The 17,035-nt window shown below is 55.8% G+C and overlaps 2 protein-coding genes across 9 annotated transcripts in view; one reads left to right on the forward strand and one right to left on the reverse strand.

Annotated features, from left to right (window-relative positions):
* The first annotated feature begins 556 nt into the window (after positions 1-556).
* On the forward strand, positions 557-8,834 carry MPND (MPN domain containing). 7 transcript variants are annotated; one of them, XM_081136913.1, is made up of 13 exons: positions 652-722; positions 821-1,083; positions 1,848-2,084; positions 3,403-3,535; positions 4,246-4,330; positions 4,504-4,600; positions 4,858-4,930; positions 5,009-5,085; positions 5,990-6,158; positions 6,248-6,318; positions 6,423-6,512; positions 7,242-7,334; positions 8,561-8,834. In XM_081136913.1, the coding sequence occupies exons 1-13, from the start codon at positions 716-718 to the stop codon at positions 8,645-8,647; spliced, it is 1,482 nt and encodes a 493-aa protein (XP_080993039.1). In that variant the 5' UTR covers positions 652-715; the 3' UTR covers positions 8,648-8,834. The 7 variants fall into 7 exon arrangements, with proteins under 7 accessions (XP_080993036.1, XP_080993037.1, XP_080993035.1 ...); XM_081136910.1 differs by having other exon boundaries at positions 557-1,083; XM_081136911.1 differs by having other exon boundaries at positions 557-1,083; positions 6,077-6,158.
* A 364-nt stretch (positions 8,835-9,198) lies between these two features.
* SH3GL1 (SH3 domain containing GRB2 like 1, endophilin A2) overlaps positions 9,199-17,035 on the reverse strand; it is a 35,731-nt gene continuing 27,894 nt past the window's right edge. Inside the window, exons 2-10 of one of the 2 annotated variants that reach the window (XM_081136916.1) lie at positions 14,977-15,045; positions 14,566-14,638; positions 13,469-13,612; positions 12,823-12,956; positions 12,484-12,642; positions 12,072-12,175; positions 11,345-11,469; positions 11,081-11,137; positions 9,199-10,582 (exon numbers count right to left, since the gene is read on the reverse strand). In XM_081136916.1, the coding sequence (XP_080993042.1) occupies positions 10,386-10,582; positions 11,081-11,137; positions 11,345-11,469; positions 12,072-12,175; positions 12,484-12,642; positions 12,823-12,956; positions 13,469-13,612; positions 14,566-14,638; positions 14,977-15,045 (1,062 nt within the window). In that variant the 3' untranslated portion in view covers positions 9,199-10,385. The remainder of the gene's footprint in view (positions 10,583-11,080; positions 11,138-11,344; positions 11,470-12,071; positions 12,176-12,483; positions 12,643-12,822; positions 12,957-13,468; positions 13,613-14,565; positions 14,639-14,976; positions 15,046-17,035) is intronic. The other variant, XM_081136917.1, reaches the window with a different exon arrangement.

The following is a 17,035-nucleotide window of genomic DNA, read 5'->3' on the forward strand; positions in this document are numbered from 1 at the left end:
CAGCAGTTTAACACTGATTGGCTAGAGGAGGTAAAACGGCTACTGTTTATTGGTTGAAGATGAAATAAATCTCCGATAATTGAGTGGCGTACTCCGCTCTGGTCCAATAGTGGAATCAATTAGAGAAGGGCCCACCGGAAAAGTGGAAATTAACCCTTTAGATTAGAGCTTGCGGCCGGGCTCGGGAGAATTAAAGCCCGCGGCACAGGGTCTGCATTCTGGCCTGCAGCTCCAGGGCTCAGTGGCTCGTTCTCCGGAGCTTCAGTTTCTCTCCTGGTCCCAATGGCCAAGGTCTCTGCGTTCCTCTGGAGAAGTGGCGCTCCGTTTCCCCCTCGTCCTAGCGGGCTGAACTCCCGCGCCCCCCAGTCCCAGGCCTCTGTCCTATAGGAGGTGGCTTCCGGTGGAGTCACTAGTCTCCTGAAAGCATAAGTCCCGCTCCTCAGTTTCCTCATTTGTATCTATGAGCCCTCGGTAATCACCCCCCACCCCAAAGAGAGTGGCCTCAGGTCTCAGTTTCCCCAATGGTCCCAGAGGGTTAAGCCCTCGACTCCCAAATGTGCAGGCCCGGGCCTCAGTTTCCCCGCTCGCCCCAGCGGGCCGAGCCCCCCACCCGCCCACCAGCGGCGGCCAATGACTGGGGCGCCCCCCGAATTGGGGCGGAGCCGCGTCACGTGCCGGGAAGAAAGAACAAGCGGGGCGCGAGGTTGGAGCAGCCATGGCAGGTACCGCGGGCCTGTAGGGGAGCCAGCGAGGCGCGGGGCTGGGTGGCTGGACCAACTAAGGGGCGCGCGGCCCCGCTGCAGCTTGTCGCTGCCCGCAGCTCCGGAGCCGCTGTCCCCGGCGGGCGGCGCGGGCGAGGAGGCGCCGGATGAGGACGAAGATGAGGCGGAGGCCGAAGACCCCGAGCGGCCGGCGGGAGCGAGCGGAACGCGCACTGGCGGCGGCGGCGGCGGCGGAGGGGCGGGAGCGGGGGCTGGCGGCGGGCTGGGGGGCGCGCTCACCAGGCGCGCGGTCACACTGCGGGTGCTCCTCAAAGACGCGCAGCTGGAGCCCGGCGCCGGGGTGCTGTCTATTTACTACTTGGTGAGCACTCCCCACCCCCACCCCATCCCAGCAGAGGCCAGAGGAAACTGAGGCTCAGAGCTCCCTTACGGCAGACGGAGCCTGGAAATGGGGAGGGGAAACTGAAACACGTAAAATCCAGACCCAGCACGAACCCAGGAGCCCTGCTGGGAGAGAGGACATCGTACACCAAACAGCCCATTCTACAAAGGAGAAACTGAGGCTCAGAGAGGATACCACTGCTTTCTTGGCTGTGCGACCTCGCTCAACCTCTCAGTATTCTAGTATCCTAGTTTCCTCATTTGTAAAATGGGATTTTTTTCCTCTCTCATGGGGTTGTATGAGGATTAAATGAATAAAGCACTCAGCAAGGTGCCTGCTACACAGTAAGTGCTTTATGTTTGCTGTTATTACTTTTGTTGTTATTGTTTGGTTTGTGAATGGTGCAATTTGTGAATTGAGCACCCGCTGTGTACCAGGCTGTATGTTGGGCATCAGGGACACAGCAGTGATCAAGACAGATCCTGTCCCTGCCTTTTGGAGGCTCACAAAAGGCAGGGACAGTGAGGGGAAGGGGGAATAGACACATAATTGGGTGGTTTTGATCCAAGTTGACCAGGACTGTGACATTGGACATACAAGTACTGGGAGGCCCCTAAGATAAAAGGCTTCCTGGAAGGGGTGCTGAAGTGGGTAGTGAGTGCTAAGTCCTGGGAGCAGCATGGGATCAGGGAGGATTTGGTAGGTACCAGGTCCTAGGCCCAGCCAGCCCACTGTCACTGCAGGGAAAGAAGTTCATGGGGGACCTGCAGCCGGACGGGAGGATAGTGTGGCAGGAAACGGGGCAGGTATTCAACTCGCCTAGCGCCTGGGCCACCCACTGCAAGAAGCTGGTGAACCCGGCCAAGAAGTCAGGCTGTGGCTGGGCCTCCGTCAAGTACAAGGGCCAGAAGCTGGACAAGTACAAGGCCGCCTGGCTCCGGCGACACCAGCTCCATGTGCCTGCAGCTGCTGCCGATGAGGTGCCTCCTTCAGCCTTCTGGATTAAGTCTTAGTCTTCATCATATGTAAAATGGAAATGATAACAGTACCATGTGTATGAGACATATTTAGATAGATTAAATATGTTTGTATATATCTGGCTGGCAAGCCTTAAATTTGTAGGGCCACTGGCAGGCTGGAAACTCAGGCAGGAGTTGGTGCTGCAGTCTTGAGGCAGAATTCCTTTTTTGGGAGGCCTCAGTTTTTGGAGAAGACTGAGGAAGGGCGGTGCAGGACCTGACTTGGATGCTGGTTCAGGTGGATGGTGATGGGGTGGACCAGACTGGCTGTTGAGATGGAGAAGAGGTGGTCAGGTTCTGGCTAATTTTGAAAGTGGATCTCATGAGATTTGCTGATGGATTAGATGTTGGTGTTAAGAGTTTTGTTCTAAGCAAGTGGGTGGATGGGGTTGCTCTCATCCGAGTTGTGGGGATTTGGGAGGAGTAGGTTTGGGGGGATGGTCAGGTGCATCATGGCTATACTGAGTGTAAGCCCTCTGTGTGGGGACATCGAGGGGCAGCTGGACCCCCAACTCTGGAGCTTAGAGGAATCCCAGGATGGAGATAGGACTGTGAGTATCATTGGGCATAGGTGGGGTTGGAGCCCTGAGAGTGGACCAGGCTGTTCTGAGGGAAGAAGCCCCAGAAACCAGCCCTGGGCAACGAGGGAGAGATGGGGAAGCTGAGGGAACCCTGTAGAGGGGCAGGGAAGCTGGATGAGTTCAGGGTCCCTGAGGAGTTCCTAGGAGGAGGGGGTACCAGCTGGGTCAGATGTTGCTGGGAGGCAGAGCACAGAAACTGAGATGTGACTGTTGGGTTTGGACACAGAGAGGTCACCTTGGCAAGGGAAGTTTAGGAGAGGGCAAGAGGAGAGGTTATTGAGAGAACTTAGTAACATAGTCCACACAAAGTGCATGCTTGCTCAATGGATGGAGCAGCGGGGCATATGCTGAATTCTTTGCACGCATTATTAACCTGTTTCACCCTGACGCCAACCCTATTGGGCTAGAGGTCATTTTCTGGTGTTACAGGTGACCATAGAACTCAGAGAGGTTATGCTTGTCTAAAGTCACACGGCTTGTCTAGGATTCGAAGCTGTAAGTCAGCCACATGAAGGAGCTCAGGTCTGAGCAGCGTCGGAGCTTTAGGCCGCCTCTGCTCACCCCCTCCCTCTAGTGGACATATGGGGCAAGGGCAGGGACCTAAGGCTCAGGCGGGTCAGTGGTCTGGGCGGAACTTGGGGAGGTTGGGGTGCGCCCAGCTGAGGGTCCCGCCGCTGTCCTCACCCCCACCCCGCCAGAGCCCAGCCAGTGAAGGGGAGGAGGAGGAGCTGCTGATGGAGGAAGAAGAGGAGGAGGTTCTGGCAGGGGTCTCAACGGAGGACAAAAGTCGAAGACCACCTGTGAAGGGCCCGTCAGAGCCAGCCCACCCGGGTGAGAGGCGTGAGGGGGGGGAGATGGGGGGGACGGCCTGTAGAGCTCAGGTGAGGGAGGGGGCTGGGGACGCACAGGCCTGGCCTTTCTTTTCCTCAGCGCGCCCAAGATGCCTGGCTGACTTCTTAATGTGCTGCCCGATTTCTTCACCATGCTGCCTGACTTCCTTGTTCCCCAGTAGGATTTCTTTGCCCTGTTGTCTGATTTCTAAACTTGCTGCCTAATTCCCCCACCCCCAACCATTTTTCTGAGGTCCCCACCTGATATCCTGAGCCCTTCATCTGATTTTAAATCTCTGTTCAACTTGTCAACCTGACGCATGATTTCCCAGTCCCACTGCCTTTCTAAAAAAATCCTCATCCGAGGATATTTTTTCCATTGATTTTTAGAGAGAGTGGAAGGGGGGAGAAGAAAGGGAGGGAGAGAAACATCAGTGTGAGAGAGACACATGGATTCGGTGCCTCCCTCACATGCCCCAACCGGGCCAGATTGAACCTGCAGCCCAGGTGTGTGCCCTTGGCTGGAACGGAACCGGCGACCCTTCCGTGTGCTGGCCGACGCTCTAACCACTGAGCAACACCGGCTAAGGCCCAATGCCTGATTTTTAAGGCTGCTTCTAGGGTTTTTTCTTTCGTGGGTTGCCCCGTGTTTGTTTTCCAGTTCCAGGCGGGGGTGGGACTGACCCTGCCCTTTTTTCCTTACCCTGGCAGAGGCCACGCCCCTAGGAAAGCGAGTGGAAAACAAGATCCGGGTGCCAGTGCGATACTGCATGTTGGGTAACCGTGACTCTGCCAGGTCAGACATTTCCATGTCCACCACACCACCTCCATTTTACATGAGCTCTTGCCAGGATGGAAGGCGGAGCTGGGTGGGGACAAGGCCTCAGATCCTCAGAGTTGGCTGTGGGGGCGGGGCTGAGGAGCCAGCCTAGGGCTTCCTGAAGCTGTGGGACCCTCCGTCTCCTACAGGAACCCCCATACCCTGGTGGAAGTAACATCCTTCACAGCCATCAACAAGTTCCAGCCGTTCAATGTGGCTATCTCCAGCAACGTGCTGTTCCTGCTGGTGTGTGCCCAGCTACTGTCTTGTTCCTTGTGGGTCAGGGGCTCCCAGATCTGGGCAGAGGGCTGGGGAGCTCTGGAGGTAGGGGGTCCCTGGAATGTCAACCCGGTGTGGGTGGGGACTTTGTCTGCTCACAGGTGCTCAATGTTTGAAGGAGGAGGTGGGAGGGCTGGCCCCTGCCCATTTCAAGGGCCCTGGACTTCCAGGATGGAGTTGGGGCGGGTGCAGCCTAAGCGTGTCTTCTGATATCTCTTTCCCAGGACTTCCACAGCCACCTAACTCGCAGCGAGGTTGTGGGGTACCTGGGGGGCCGCTGGGACATCAACAGCCAGAGTGGGTATTTGGGGCCGAGTGGGCAGGGTGATATTGGGAGCCGGGTTGATGTCCACACTTTCTCCCCACTCTGTGCAGTGCTCACGGTGCTGAGAGCATTCCCCTGTCGCAGCCGGCTGGGGGACACTGATACTGCGGCCACCGTGGAAGAAGAGGTGAGGGGACATACTGATGGGCTGGGCGAACACAGCTGTCCTGGTTACTGTGTCCTGGCAGCAGCTAGCAAAGTCAATGTTCGAAAAATGTGCAAATGAGTGGGTGTGAACCTGTCCCCACCTGACACCTAGTAAGGGCCAGATAAATTTTTTTTTAAATATATCTTTATTGATTTCAGAGAGAGGAAAGGAGAGGGAGAGAGAGATAGAAACATCAATAATGAGAGAGTCATTAATTGAGCCCACAACCCGGGAATGTGCCCTGACCGGGAATCGAACCCCGATTGCCTGGATCCTAGGTCAACGCTCAGCCGCTGAGCCACACCCGGCTGGACCAGATATATTTTTAACTGCCATTCTTAATAATGCTTTTGTCATGGTTCTTAGTATGCACCTGGCACTGTGCCAAGCTCTATACCCACCTTCTTGTGGCCCCATCTGTGTCCCTGAGGGACAGGTGATTGGATGTTGATTCAGTGAGAACGATTCTTTTTCCACCCCTGCTTGCCTTCACTTGCTGAAGGCATCTGGGAATGCCCATGCCTGCTCAAATGCACACATAGCCACCTCTTTATTTATTGAGCATCTGCTGTGTGCCAGGCATTGTTCCATTAAGTTGGGGACACAGCAGGGAACAAAATTTTTTGCCTTTGCTTCATGACAGGTGCATCTTTTTTATGTATTTGTTGACCATCCCCCCACTGGACAGTTAGGGTGGGGGCAGGGTCTGTCTTGGTCACTGCTGTCCCCCCAGGCCTGGTACACAGCAGATACTCATTTTGTGTTGCCCTCACATGGGCCTGGATAGGTGCCAGGAGCACTGGCAACAGGGAGTGGCGGGAGCACACCTAGGCTGGTAGGGCCCCCAGCTCCCTGCCCACGCCAGCCCCGCCTCTACCCCCAGATCTACCAGAGCCTTCTCCTGCGGGGCCTGTCCCTGGTGGGCTGGTACCACAGCCACCCGCACAGCCCTGCGCTGCCGTCACTGCAGGACATTGACACACAGATGGACTACCAGCTTCGGCTGCAAGGCTCCAGCAATGGCTTCCAGCCCTGCCTCGCCCTGCTCTGCTGTAAGTTCCCCTGTGGGAATAGGTGTGTGTGTCTCTCTCCTGGACCATGAGCTCCCCAGGCCCAGCCCCCTTTCACTCTCCTCCCGCAGCCCCTTACTACTCTGGCAACCCGGGCCCTGAGTCCAAGATCTCCCCCTTCTGGGTGATGCCACCCCCTGAGGTAGGCAGGGCTCCTGGGGGAGGCCAAGGGTCAACAGTCTGGGTGTGGGTCATGGGATGGGAGGCTTGGGGTGGCTGGTGGTGACTGGCTGGTGTCCCTGCCAGCAAAGGCCCAGTGACTACGGTATTCCCATGGACGTGGAGATGGCTTACGTCCAGGACAGCTTCCTGACTAATGATATACTTCATGAAATGGTGAGCTCAGTCCCAGGTGGGGTGGGTGCACTCCCCTAGGGGTAGGCAGGGGCTGAAAGCACCTAGCTGGATGTACAAGACAAGGTATAACTCAAGAAGTGTGGCTGAATACGCTATACCAGGGCCTTGGTCAGGTTCCTCTTCTGTAGATAATCACCTGTGGCTCTTAGGATCAAGTCCCAAGTCCTTGGGGTAGCCCTTCCCCCACCCACCTGCTCACCCACCAGGCCTCCTAGTTGTTCTGGAACACCCTAGGGATGCTTCTGCCTCGGGCCTCTGCACCTGCCACTGCTTCTCCAAGTGGAGACACATGGAGGACTTCAGGTGTTACCTAGATGGTTTATAACGCCTGTGGCTCAACAGGCATTTAAAAAACGGAGCTAGTTCATTACACCTGTGATTTCATGGGTATTATGAGAGTGAGCCTAAAGCAGGGAGCTATGTCAGGCCTGTGTGATATAAAGAATCACATTCAGCATGCCTCGCTTGGCCTCTGGGGGAGTTCCCTCTCCTCCTCCAAAATCCTCCTGCTGAGCTCCCTTCTGTCAACTCTACTGGGTGGCACTCCTCAGTGGTCTCTTTCTTGGTGAGCAGTACCGTCTACTTGTTGCATTAGCCTGGAAGCCTTCATGATAGGTAGCGGCGGCACCTGTCCTGCTCACTGCTGAATCCCCAGCGCCTGGTGTGGGGAGGCAGGAGCGAGGGGGTCCCAACCACCCCGTCCTGTAGATGCTGCTGGTGGAGTTCTACAAGGGCGCCCCTGACCTGGTGAGGTTCCAGGAGCCCTGGAACCAGGAGCACACCTACCTCGACAAACTAAAGGTAAGACTTCCACCCCAAGACCCGTGTGAACCCCTCCTGTAGGAAGACAGTTCTTGGGGAGACCCCAAGAATACATCCATGGGCAGCCTGAGAAAGTGATTTCCTAATTTGTTCTGTACAAAAGTATTTCAGCTGGAAATTAATGCTGGCAAAAAGCCTTGTTTTATCACGAGGGTGGGAGTGGGAATCACCATCAAAATGGGGATGAAAATGTTAAGTTTTGTAGACCCAAGGACCCTGGAGGGGGGCGCTGCTCTGGACCCTATTTTGTTCTGTGGCCAAGCATGGAGGGTGTGCAGGGGACCTGGCCTGATTTAGAGCCTTAAGAGCAGCTGGTTTTATGAACGTGCACATTGGCCCCATAGGTAGTGGGACATTTAAATGAGGCTTTTGGTGGCTCCTGTGTGTGTCTATTTCCTGTTTGAAAGTCATTCTCAAAAGACACTCTCAACTCTGCTTTGCATAGAAACACAGTATAGAAATAGTTTCAGGCATTTGCTTGTTTTGCTCAAACTTTTATTTTTTTTGTTAATCCTGACCCGAGAACATTATTTCCATTGATTTTTAGAGAGTGGAAGGGAGGGAGGAAGGGTGGAGAGAGAGACAGAGACAGAGAGAGAGAAACAGAGAGAGAGAGAGAGAAACATCGATGTGAAAGACACACATCGATTGGTTGCCTCCCACACGCACCCGGACCCAGGGCTGCGGATTGGACCTGCAACCCAGGTATGTGCCCTTGACCAGGAATAGAACCTGAGACCCTTCATTGTACAGATCAATGCCCTAACCACTGAGACACACTGGCCATGGCTTTTCAAACATTTAAAGAAAACAGTAACCAGGGCTTAAAGTTTTTCCTAGTCACCTCCCACACAGGCACTGGGCCGTTGGGTGGGAGTGGCTATCTGCAGTCTTTGGAGACCCAGGAGCTGGGTGGCTCTCAGCAGGTGGTGAGTGTGGGATCCAGGCTAGAGGGACAATAGGATTTGGAAAGTGTAGATGACTCCCTCACTCCAAACAGTCAGCTGGGCCTTAAGTTACTCAACACCCCTTTTGTTAAAAAAAAAAAAAAGCATTGCTTTAGGGACACCATTGTGTACCTTGGGTAGGTGAGCTCCTCTGCCAAGTGGCAGCATTGGGCCTTGGGGGGGGGGGCAGGAGAGGGGGGCAAGGTCTGGAGAGGACTGCTGGGCAGAGTCCTGAGGCGCCAACCCTGCTTGTTTCAGATCTCCGTGGCCAGCAGGATGCCCAAAGACCAGGGCCTGTGCCATGTGCTGGAGCAGGTTTACAGCATCCTCAAGCAAGGGAACTGAGAGGATGGACCTTTGAGGACCTGGGAGGCCTCCTGGTCAGGCTCTGAGCACCCCGCCCCTCCGTGCAGCCCTGGGTGAGGGGGAACAGGTTGAGGGGATTCATTTGCTACTGTGTTGCTCCGTTCCTGTGGGACTGAGCTGTTCGATGGCAGGGGCTCATATAATAAATAAAGGAGAGAAGCAAACAGCCCAGGCATGTCTCACCCTGAGATGGGGGTCCCCCCAGCACTTGTTGCTGGGCATGCAGGCTGCTGTCTGGGCAGTGGAGCAATCGTGCAGCCGTGTGTGTGGACAGTGCTGGGCCCAACCCCAGTCCTGTCCCTTTCTGGGGCTGTGCGGAGGGGAGTCTTGGGGGACATACCTCCTATGCTGGTGACTGGGTAAATGACAACCACCCTTCCTGGGCTTGCTGTGGGGCCGATGCCCACTGCTCTGGGTGGGGGTCTGGGGGTGGGTAGCCACATAGGCCCTGTCCTGACCAGAGACCCCTCAGGAGGGCTGTGGGTGTCCTGGTGAGCAGAAGGCCTGCCCTACACCACAACCAGGCAAGAGACTGTAGAAAGAGACGTTTAATACTTCTTTAAAAAAAATATCAGGATTACATTTCCATCTGCCCTAGACTTTGACCAAGGCTATGCTGCTTGTCTTGATCTGGATGCCTGTGTCTCTCCCACTCACGATGGTGAGGGGGGCGTTGGGGACGAGCAGAGCCTGGTGTCATGGGGGCTGTGCAGGGTCATCGGAAGAAGGGAATGTGAACCAGGCCCGAGGTCCCAGCACTGAGCGAATTTCAGATTAGACAAGAGGGGAAGCAGGTGCAGGGCTGGGGCCCTGCTGGTCTGGGGAGCTGCCTACCTTGGTCTGGAGGAGACAGCTGGGGGCACTGTCAACAGGGGGATGGCAGCCAGCTTGGGATGGGGAGGCCCTGTGACACTCCCCAGGATGGTCCAGCAGCCAGGGGCCTGGGAACACTCACTCATCAAAACCTTTGTGCTTGACCTTCAGCAGAGAGGAAGCTGGAGGCTCCCATGGTCCCATGTGTTGCATGTCAGTGTGTGTGCGTGCGCATGGCTAGTGGTGGCAGCTTGTGTCAGAGAGAAACGTTCCATGTGCTTGGTTCCATGTGCAGGTGGGGACTGAGGGGTCCGGGGTAGGGTGATGGGCGTGGGTGTTTGGGGCTCAGCACTCTGCAGCTGAGGAGAGGGCCTGTCCTTAGGGGACCTGGCATCTATGCCAGGAGGTGGCATCTATGGGTCTTCAGGGGCCTGAGGAGGAGTGTCTGGGGGGAATTTAAAAGCAGGGTGGTGAGCCAGCGTACGGGGTCCTATTTGGACCACCCCATCACACAGACTCAATCTGCTCACAGTAAGGGTGGGTCCCAGTGTGGAGGGAACGAAGGGTATGCGTGTGTCTTTGTGACTGAAGGGAACCCATCCAGTTACCAGTCCTGGAGGGGATGGGAGGAAGTTAGTGTTTCTAAGAGCACCTTAGTGTTAGCCCCCCTCAGGGCAGTGGAGCCCAGACGGCTGCATGGAGTGGGGAGGGGAGCCACCACCACCACTATGAGTGAGCACTAGTGTAAACAGGGCCCCTTGCCTCCCTGGCTGGCCCTGCTGCCTTGAGTCCCTGGTGCCCCAGGAATACTGAGGGAGGCCCTGGGAGGAGCACTACCCTTGCTGTGCTTCGAGCCAAGTGGAATACAGGTGATCTGGACAGAGGGGCGGGCAGGCCGACGCTGTCACTGAGGCAGGGGCACCAGCACCTCCACATAGCTGAGGGGAAAGAAGCCCGACTGGCCATGGAGCATGCCCTCGTACCAATTCTCGTCGATCTGGTTGGTCAGTGTGATGATGTCGCCCTCGTGGAAGCCCAGCTCCCCATCATTCTCGGGCTCAAAGTCGTACAATGCCTTGCAGCTTGGCTGGTCCAGGGGTGCTGGGGGTGGGTAGGAGATGGGTGATAAGGTCTGGGCATCCAGCTCAGACCCCACCTGCTCCTGCTGCCTTGCTGTGCCTGTTTCCCCTAAGGAGAGCCGCTCCTTTCTCTTGCTTCTCAGGGTTGTTGGGAATAAGGAGCAAGTGACACAAAGGATGGAAAGGGTTTTGTGAGTGGTTACCACAATGCTCCTGGGAGGAGCTGGGGTGCACAGTGGCATTAGGATGACAGGATGACCAGAGCCTGCTGCCCTAGGGTGTCGCTCAGAGAGCTGAGAGCCAGTGGGTGCCCTGGATGCTCATAGCAGCCCCTGTTTCTCATGGGGAGGCTGAGGCCCACAGGCAGGTACCTACTGCCTGGCACCCACCTCCTTCCCAGCTTGAGGGTCTGAGAGGACCAACCACAGCAGGTGTGCATTTCTACCAGAGAAGGGGAGTCAGAAAGACCCTTCCAGAACAGACTGGAAGGCACTGATAAACTGAGGCAGGGGACACTCACGCATGCTCCTGCTGGGGGTCCGAATGGGCTTGTCGGAAGATCGGAAAGATGACGAAGCTGCTTGCAAACAAAACACAGAGGTGGGCTGAGAGTGCTGGGTGGGGCCTGGGTCCCATCTCTGGGGGCCCCTTTTGCAGAGCGTGAGTGGGTGGGCGGAGAGGTACCTGGCCCTACTATTTGGATGGGGCAGCGGGGCTGGGACTACCTCAGAAGGGGGCCTGTCTCTGAGGTCCTGGGAGAGCATGGCCCCCTCCCAAACCTTACCTGTGATCTTGGGGGCTGGGGTGCAGGGGAAGCCCCCATTGGACTGCTCAGGCTCTCCGAGGTCAAAGGGCTCCCGGGGCTTGGGCTTATATTCCCGCTTGGGGCGCGAAGAGGCTTCCCGCATCCTGCAAGTGAAGGGGTAGGTGTGGGCAGCCACAGAGCCTATGTCATGAGCCAGGGTGTCAAGGCCACAGAACAGCACCCCCTCCCCAGCTGTTTATGCTGCTGCCACATAGGCAGTGGGGCCCTGGGAAGGCTGTGAGGTAGACACAACACACAAGGGAATCCTGGGGGACTCGAACAGACTCGAGCAATTTTCAGGTTGCCAATCGGCTGGGTCCTGCTGAAGCCCCCTTGGCCCCACTGGGGAACCACTGCCAATCAAGGAGACTGGCAGTGGAGAAGGGTTCCTGGGGTCATCCCTGGTTAAGCTGCCTCCTGTCCACCTCAGGCTGTCTCCCATCCCCAGGCCACTCCAAAACTCTCCTTCAGGGGTCAGGACAAGCCTGAGGAGGACCTGCTCCCTTGTGGAACCCCCATTCTCACCCTCACAGTCAAAATTATGAAAAGCCAGCTGCCAGGCCCTGGACATGGCTGGGCTGTCAGGGGGAAGTGTGTAGGGAATCTCAGTGGCCAGCCCAGGAATCCACAACAGGGACTCCAGGTTTCCAGGGACCCCACAGCCTGTAGGTCTTTCCTGGCCAGCAGAGAGTGGGAAGGGGCTTACCTTCGCTTAAGCTTGTTGGCCAGCTCGTCCAGGATCTGCACAGCCTGCCGGTGGTATTCCAGCTGGGCGTCCACCAGGGCAGAGAGCTGGCTCACCTGCTCAATCTGCAAGCAACCAGCCAGGGCTGAAGAGGGAGCTGCCCTCTAACCCCATCTCTAGGCCACTTCCTGCAAGGAGCCTTCCCAGACTGCTCCAGGCACTGGGGCCCAGCTGACCTTTGAGCTGCAGCTAGAGAAGGGTGAAGGGCCCAGAGACCCAAAGCCTCAAGGTGCCAATTGCTGCCCACCTCTGGTCTTTGTTCTCCCTTCATTTTCTTCACCTTCTCAACTGGCACGGAACCCTTAGAAGCTGACACCCCCACAAGGCTCGTTTTAGGGGCTTCCCAAGGGTGGACCTGGGCCCATGGACATACGTCAGTCTCCAGGAGGTTGTGCATGCTGGTCTCGGCCACCTCCTTGGACTCTTCAAACTTCTCTAGGGCCTGGCGCAGCTCTTCATCGGGGATCTTACCCTGCCGCTTCTTCTTATAGTCAAAGTCAAGGCGGCGGCCCTCCAGCTTCTTCAGGTGGTGCTGGGGACAGGGATGAGGTTCACACTGCAGGGCACCTCAATGACCTGCGGCCCTTCTCACTGCAAGTATGCAGGAAGGTGGGCCAAGCTGAGGCCCAGGATGGGAAGAGGCTCACTGTCTGAGTGAGGGATCCCTGAGGGCTATACTGGGGGGTGGGAGGGGCAGGCCATCAAGGTGTACCTGGATCTCCTTCAGGTCTTTGTCGCACAGGTTCTGGAGGGGATCGATGAAGTTCTGCTTCACCTCTATATCCAGGGAGTCCTTCACCTCAGCCAGGCACTTCATGGACTCCCCTGCATCCAGCAGGGCGTCACCTAGGGGAGGGGAGGGGAAAGGAAGAAGCAATCACAGGATGCCTTGGCCTGTGGGGCAAGACACCCCCAACTTGTAATTTGACCCCATGGCCCAGGACCCGGACCAGAATTCAGAGCAACAGACCATAAAATCTGGACCTGAGCCAGTCGCCTGGGGCTGGTAATAATAGGTATCAAACAATCTGCCCTTCCACTCTTAGATGGGACCAGATTTGCCCTGAATGAGCCATGGTGTGAGGGGGAGGCCCTTCCTCAGCCTTAACACTGCATGCAGTGCTGGGATTCTCCCTCACCCCTGGGGTGTGTGTGTGTACAGAGGTGCTCTCTCAGGAGCTTCAGTTGCCCTCATCCAGGGACCAGCGAGCCCTAGAGAAGATTCTGGAGCTATGGGAGGGAAGTGCCCTCCTGCTCACCAGTATGGAGAAGCTCTGGCCTTCCCTCCCTCAACCTGGCCGTCTGCCCATGCAACCCTGCTGAGGCCTGAGGCCTGAGGCTTTCGTGGTGGCCCTCACCAAAGTTGGACTCGCCACCCAGCTCCTTCCCATGACGAATCATGCACTCGCCCAGCAGGCCCTCCGACTGCGGGTAGCCAGGATTCTTCACCTGCCCACGGATCTTGGATACCGTGTTGAGCATCGTCAGCTTGGCCCGTGAGGCTGGAACAGAATGGGCCAAGGAGGTATGTGGGTGGTCTCTCCAGGAACCACCAGGCCTGTGCTTGGTCAGTGCTTGGCCAGTGCTGCTAGCTGCCTCCCTCTGCCCTGGGTGCTCCCCCTCTCCCCCAAGGCCCACGTATTTATCTCTAAAGTACTCCCTTGGTTCAAGGCACCTTGGCTGCCATGCCTGTTGATGACCAGGACATGAGGAGAACCCCAAAGCAGACTTGCCCTCCTCTGTTCTTCTTGGCCACAAGGGATCATGGGCAGTGGGGAGGGGAGGTGATCGGCTCCTCAGGAGCCCCCAGGGCCTCCTCATCCTGGAGCATGGCTCTGACTGAGACCCTCCCCTTAATGGCTTGGTGGAACAGCACCCTAGAGAAGTGGTGGTGGTGGGCAGGTACAAGCGTCTCAGACATGGATATCCACCTGAGTTGGGGGAGGAGCTGTGCTTATACCTCTGCCCACTTAGATCTGTCCCTGGAATAGGCCTTGAATGGAGACACCTGGGTGTGCTACCTGTCCCACATCCACTGCCTCCCGCTATGCAAACTAGCATTTGGATTTTCCTTGAGGGAACATCCCCACTTACCTCTCATCCTAGGAGACCCCACTTCATGCTCTAAAGGCGGGCATGTGGCTGGGACCTGACAAACTAGGGTAAGCACCCATTTCAAATTAGTCCAATGAATTGGCTGGGGGTAAGGGGAAAATGCTCTTTTCTGCTGGGACTATTAACTGCAAAGGTGATTTGAGGCTGGAATTGACACAAGGAATGAAAACTGCTAGATGAAGCAGAAAAAAAATGCATGGCCCCAAGGACATCCTTTAGATCCCTGGATCCAGCCATGCCTAAAACCCACCTACCCCATGACATTTCAGTTTTGTGATCCCTTACATTCCTTCTTTATGCTGTGGTAACCGGAAGAACTTGCAGCTAGCTGGTGCCCTACCTGGGTTGGGCTGCAGGTATTCGATGGTTCTGGCCAGCACTTCCACCACAGCCTTGCTGGTAACATCCACCTTCTGTAAAAAGAGGCAGCATGTGTGGTTTCAAAATCACCGGGGTGCCCAAGGCCAAACCAGGGGCCCCTGGATAGCCCTTGCCCTGCTCCCCAGTCCCTGCCTGCCTTAGAACCCACATAAGAACCATCCTCTGCTGTGAGGGCTGCCTGGCCTCCCTGTTGTTCATTATACTGTGTCCCCATTGTTGCCTGCCCAGGGCTGAGGGATGCCTGATACCTATCTAACCCATCCTGATAAGCCTCATCCCCCTACCCACCCCAGATGTTGAAGCTGGGCCTTATGAGAGACTCAGTAAATGGTGCCAGACATTAGACAGGGCACATCACTCTTCCCATTACCTTCTCCATCTCTTTGAAGTCATCGTCAAGCTTGGTCCCTTCAGCCCCTCCGACCTTCTCACTGACCAGCTGGGGAACAGAAGGAGATAAAAGAGTAAGTCTCAGAAGAGGAGGCCTAGGATGCCTTCCAGCCATGCCACATCCACTGCTGGTGGGAGGTCGAGGGGTCAAGACATGCATGACTTCCCAGGGATGCTAAACACAGAAGCCAATGGCAAGATGGGTGGTTGACCACCCGGGCTCCAAATCTACACAATCCTTCAATGAGGGTGGGGGCATCTTCTCGTGGTATGAATCTCAGGGACCACTAGGTATGGCACAACCCTCAAAATGCACCCTCTGGAGGGCTCTTGAAAGGTGAGCAGGTCTGGGGTGAAGAGGAGATCCCATGGCTGAGTGGACAGTAAAGTGCCATGTTTGAAAAAAGCTGAGAGGGAAGAAGAGACTTGCCCTGCTAGGGCCAAATGTTATGGTGCCTGGAAGGTATTTCTCATGCACATGTGTGTGCATGCACACACATCTGAACAGCAGCCTGACATGTTTAATTATATGCAACCCAAAACAGCAGAGTGTGACATGTTTACTCAGATACTCATCCTGGCTGGTGTAGTTCAGTGGTTAGAGCATCAGCCTACACATTGAAGGGTCTTGGGTTCAATTCCCAATCAAGGGCATGTACCTGGGTTACAGGTTTGATCCCTGGCCGTGCTTGGTGCATGCAAGAGGCAACCAACCAATGTCTCTCTCTCTCTCACATCAATGTTTCTTGCCCCCACTCTCCTTCCATTCTCATGAAAAATCAATGAAAAAATATCCTCGGATGAAGATTAGAAAAAAAAAACAGACACTCATGCATGCATGGCACATACACAGACACACTCCATTTCCTGATGGCTGGCAGCAGCTTCCACCCACACATGAAAACCCCTCCTGGGGCTCCTGAGGACATCCAGCAGCTGCCAGCCTGCAGGAGCAGCCAGATCACTGGCATGCAAGGACAGGTCTGCGACCTTCTACCTGTGTAGTCATGGATAATCGGCTTCACTGGGACTCAGTTTTTCCCTTTGTAAAACGGGCTGACAAGTATGCACTCACAGGGCCATAACCTGGCATCTGTGGCCTGCTGATGGGTGTGTGCTCAGGAGCGTGCCTGGGCTACAATAAGCACTGGGTACCCACACTGCTCACAACTCCGACCACTATTACTTTCCTCAAGTGTCTTGTCCCTCCATGGGGACTGAGCAGAACTCCAGGGCAGGCCTAGCCTGTCTGTATTTAGCTGCCCACCCCCCACCCCCACACACTTGGAGTCAAAAGGAAAGTCAGTGGTTCTCAACTTGGCTGTACCCAGGGAGTCTACGAGGAAACTGGGCAGGTGAAAGAGGAGAGCACTGCAGTTGGGAGGGGGCAAGAAGGAAGTGGGGCTGGCCCAGAGACTGTCACCACTTGGACCTGCTGGGCTATGCTTTGCAGTGCACACTATCCTTTAGGGCACCTCACAGAAGAGGCAAGGGCTATCCTTCAGCTTCTGCCAATGACTTCAAAAGGAAAAGACCCTGTCTGTCCTAGGTGTTTTGGAGGCATTCCACTTTATTTCATGGGACAGTTTCACTTCTTTTGATTATGGGAAAATAGGGCGTTCTCAAATTCGGTGGTTGCCAGAGAGGGAAGTGAGTTAGCTGCCTGACGCGAGACACTCTTCTGGTGTATTGGGAGGGGAGCTGAAGCACTGGTGCTTAAAACCACACCTTCCGGACTGAGGGCACCAGGGCCAGACAGCCTGCTCAGTGCAGGGCACTGAAGAGAGCAGCTCACCACCTCTCCTGGGAATCTGGGACTTACCTTTCCCAAGCCCTCTGAACAGCTCCTCTGGTCCCCCACTCAGGGTCAGATTTACGTGGCCATCCTTGCACTCAGGTATCTGGGAGGCCTTGGAGGAACTACTAGGCTCCTACCAATATCCCCACACCATCTGAGAGCTCTGAGCTCAAGTCCCTAGGTGGCAGTTGATTGTCCCCCATGTCCCTGCTCTCCAAGGCTCAGTCTTAGAACCAGCACA

Source organism: Miniopterus schreibersii, assembly GCF_964146895.1.
Source record: "Miniopterus schreibersii genome assembly, chromosome: 4".
Taxonomy (NCBI): domain Eukaryota; kingdom Metazoa; phylum Chordata; class Mammalia; order Chiroptera; family Miniopteridae; genus Miniopterus; species Miniopterus schreibersii.

Excerpts from the sequence above, each read along its gene's own strand:
- MPND (XM_081136909.1), top strand. The coding sequence starts at position 631 with ATGACTGGGGCGCCCCCCGAATTGGGGCGGAGCCGCGTCACGTGCCGG. Across the intron at positions 5,086-5,989 it reads CGGCCACCGTGGAAGAAGAG|ATCTACCAGAGCCTTCTCCT; the intron begins GTGAGGGGACAT and ends CTCTACCCCCAG. Across the intron at positions 6,513-7,241 it reads ATGATATACTTCATGAAATG|ATGCTGCTGGTGGAGTTCTA; the intron begins GTGAGCTCAGTC and ends CCCGTCCTGTAG.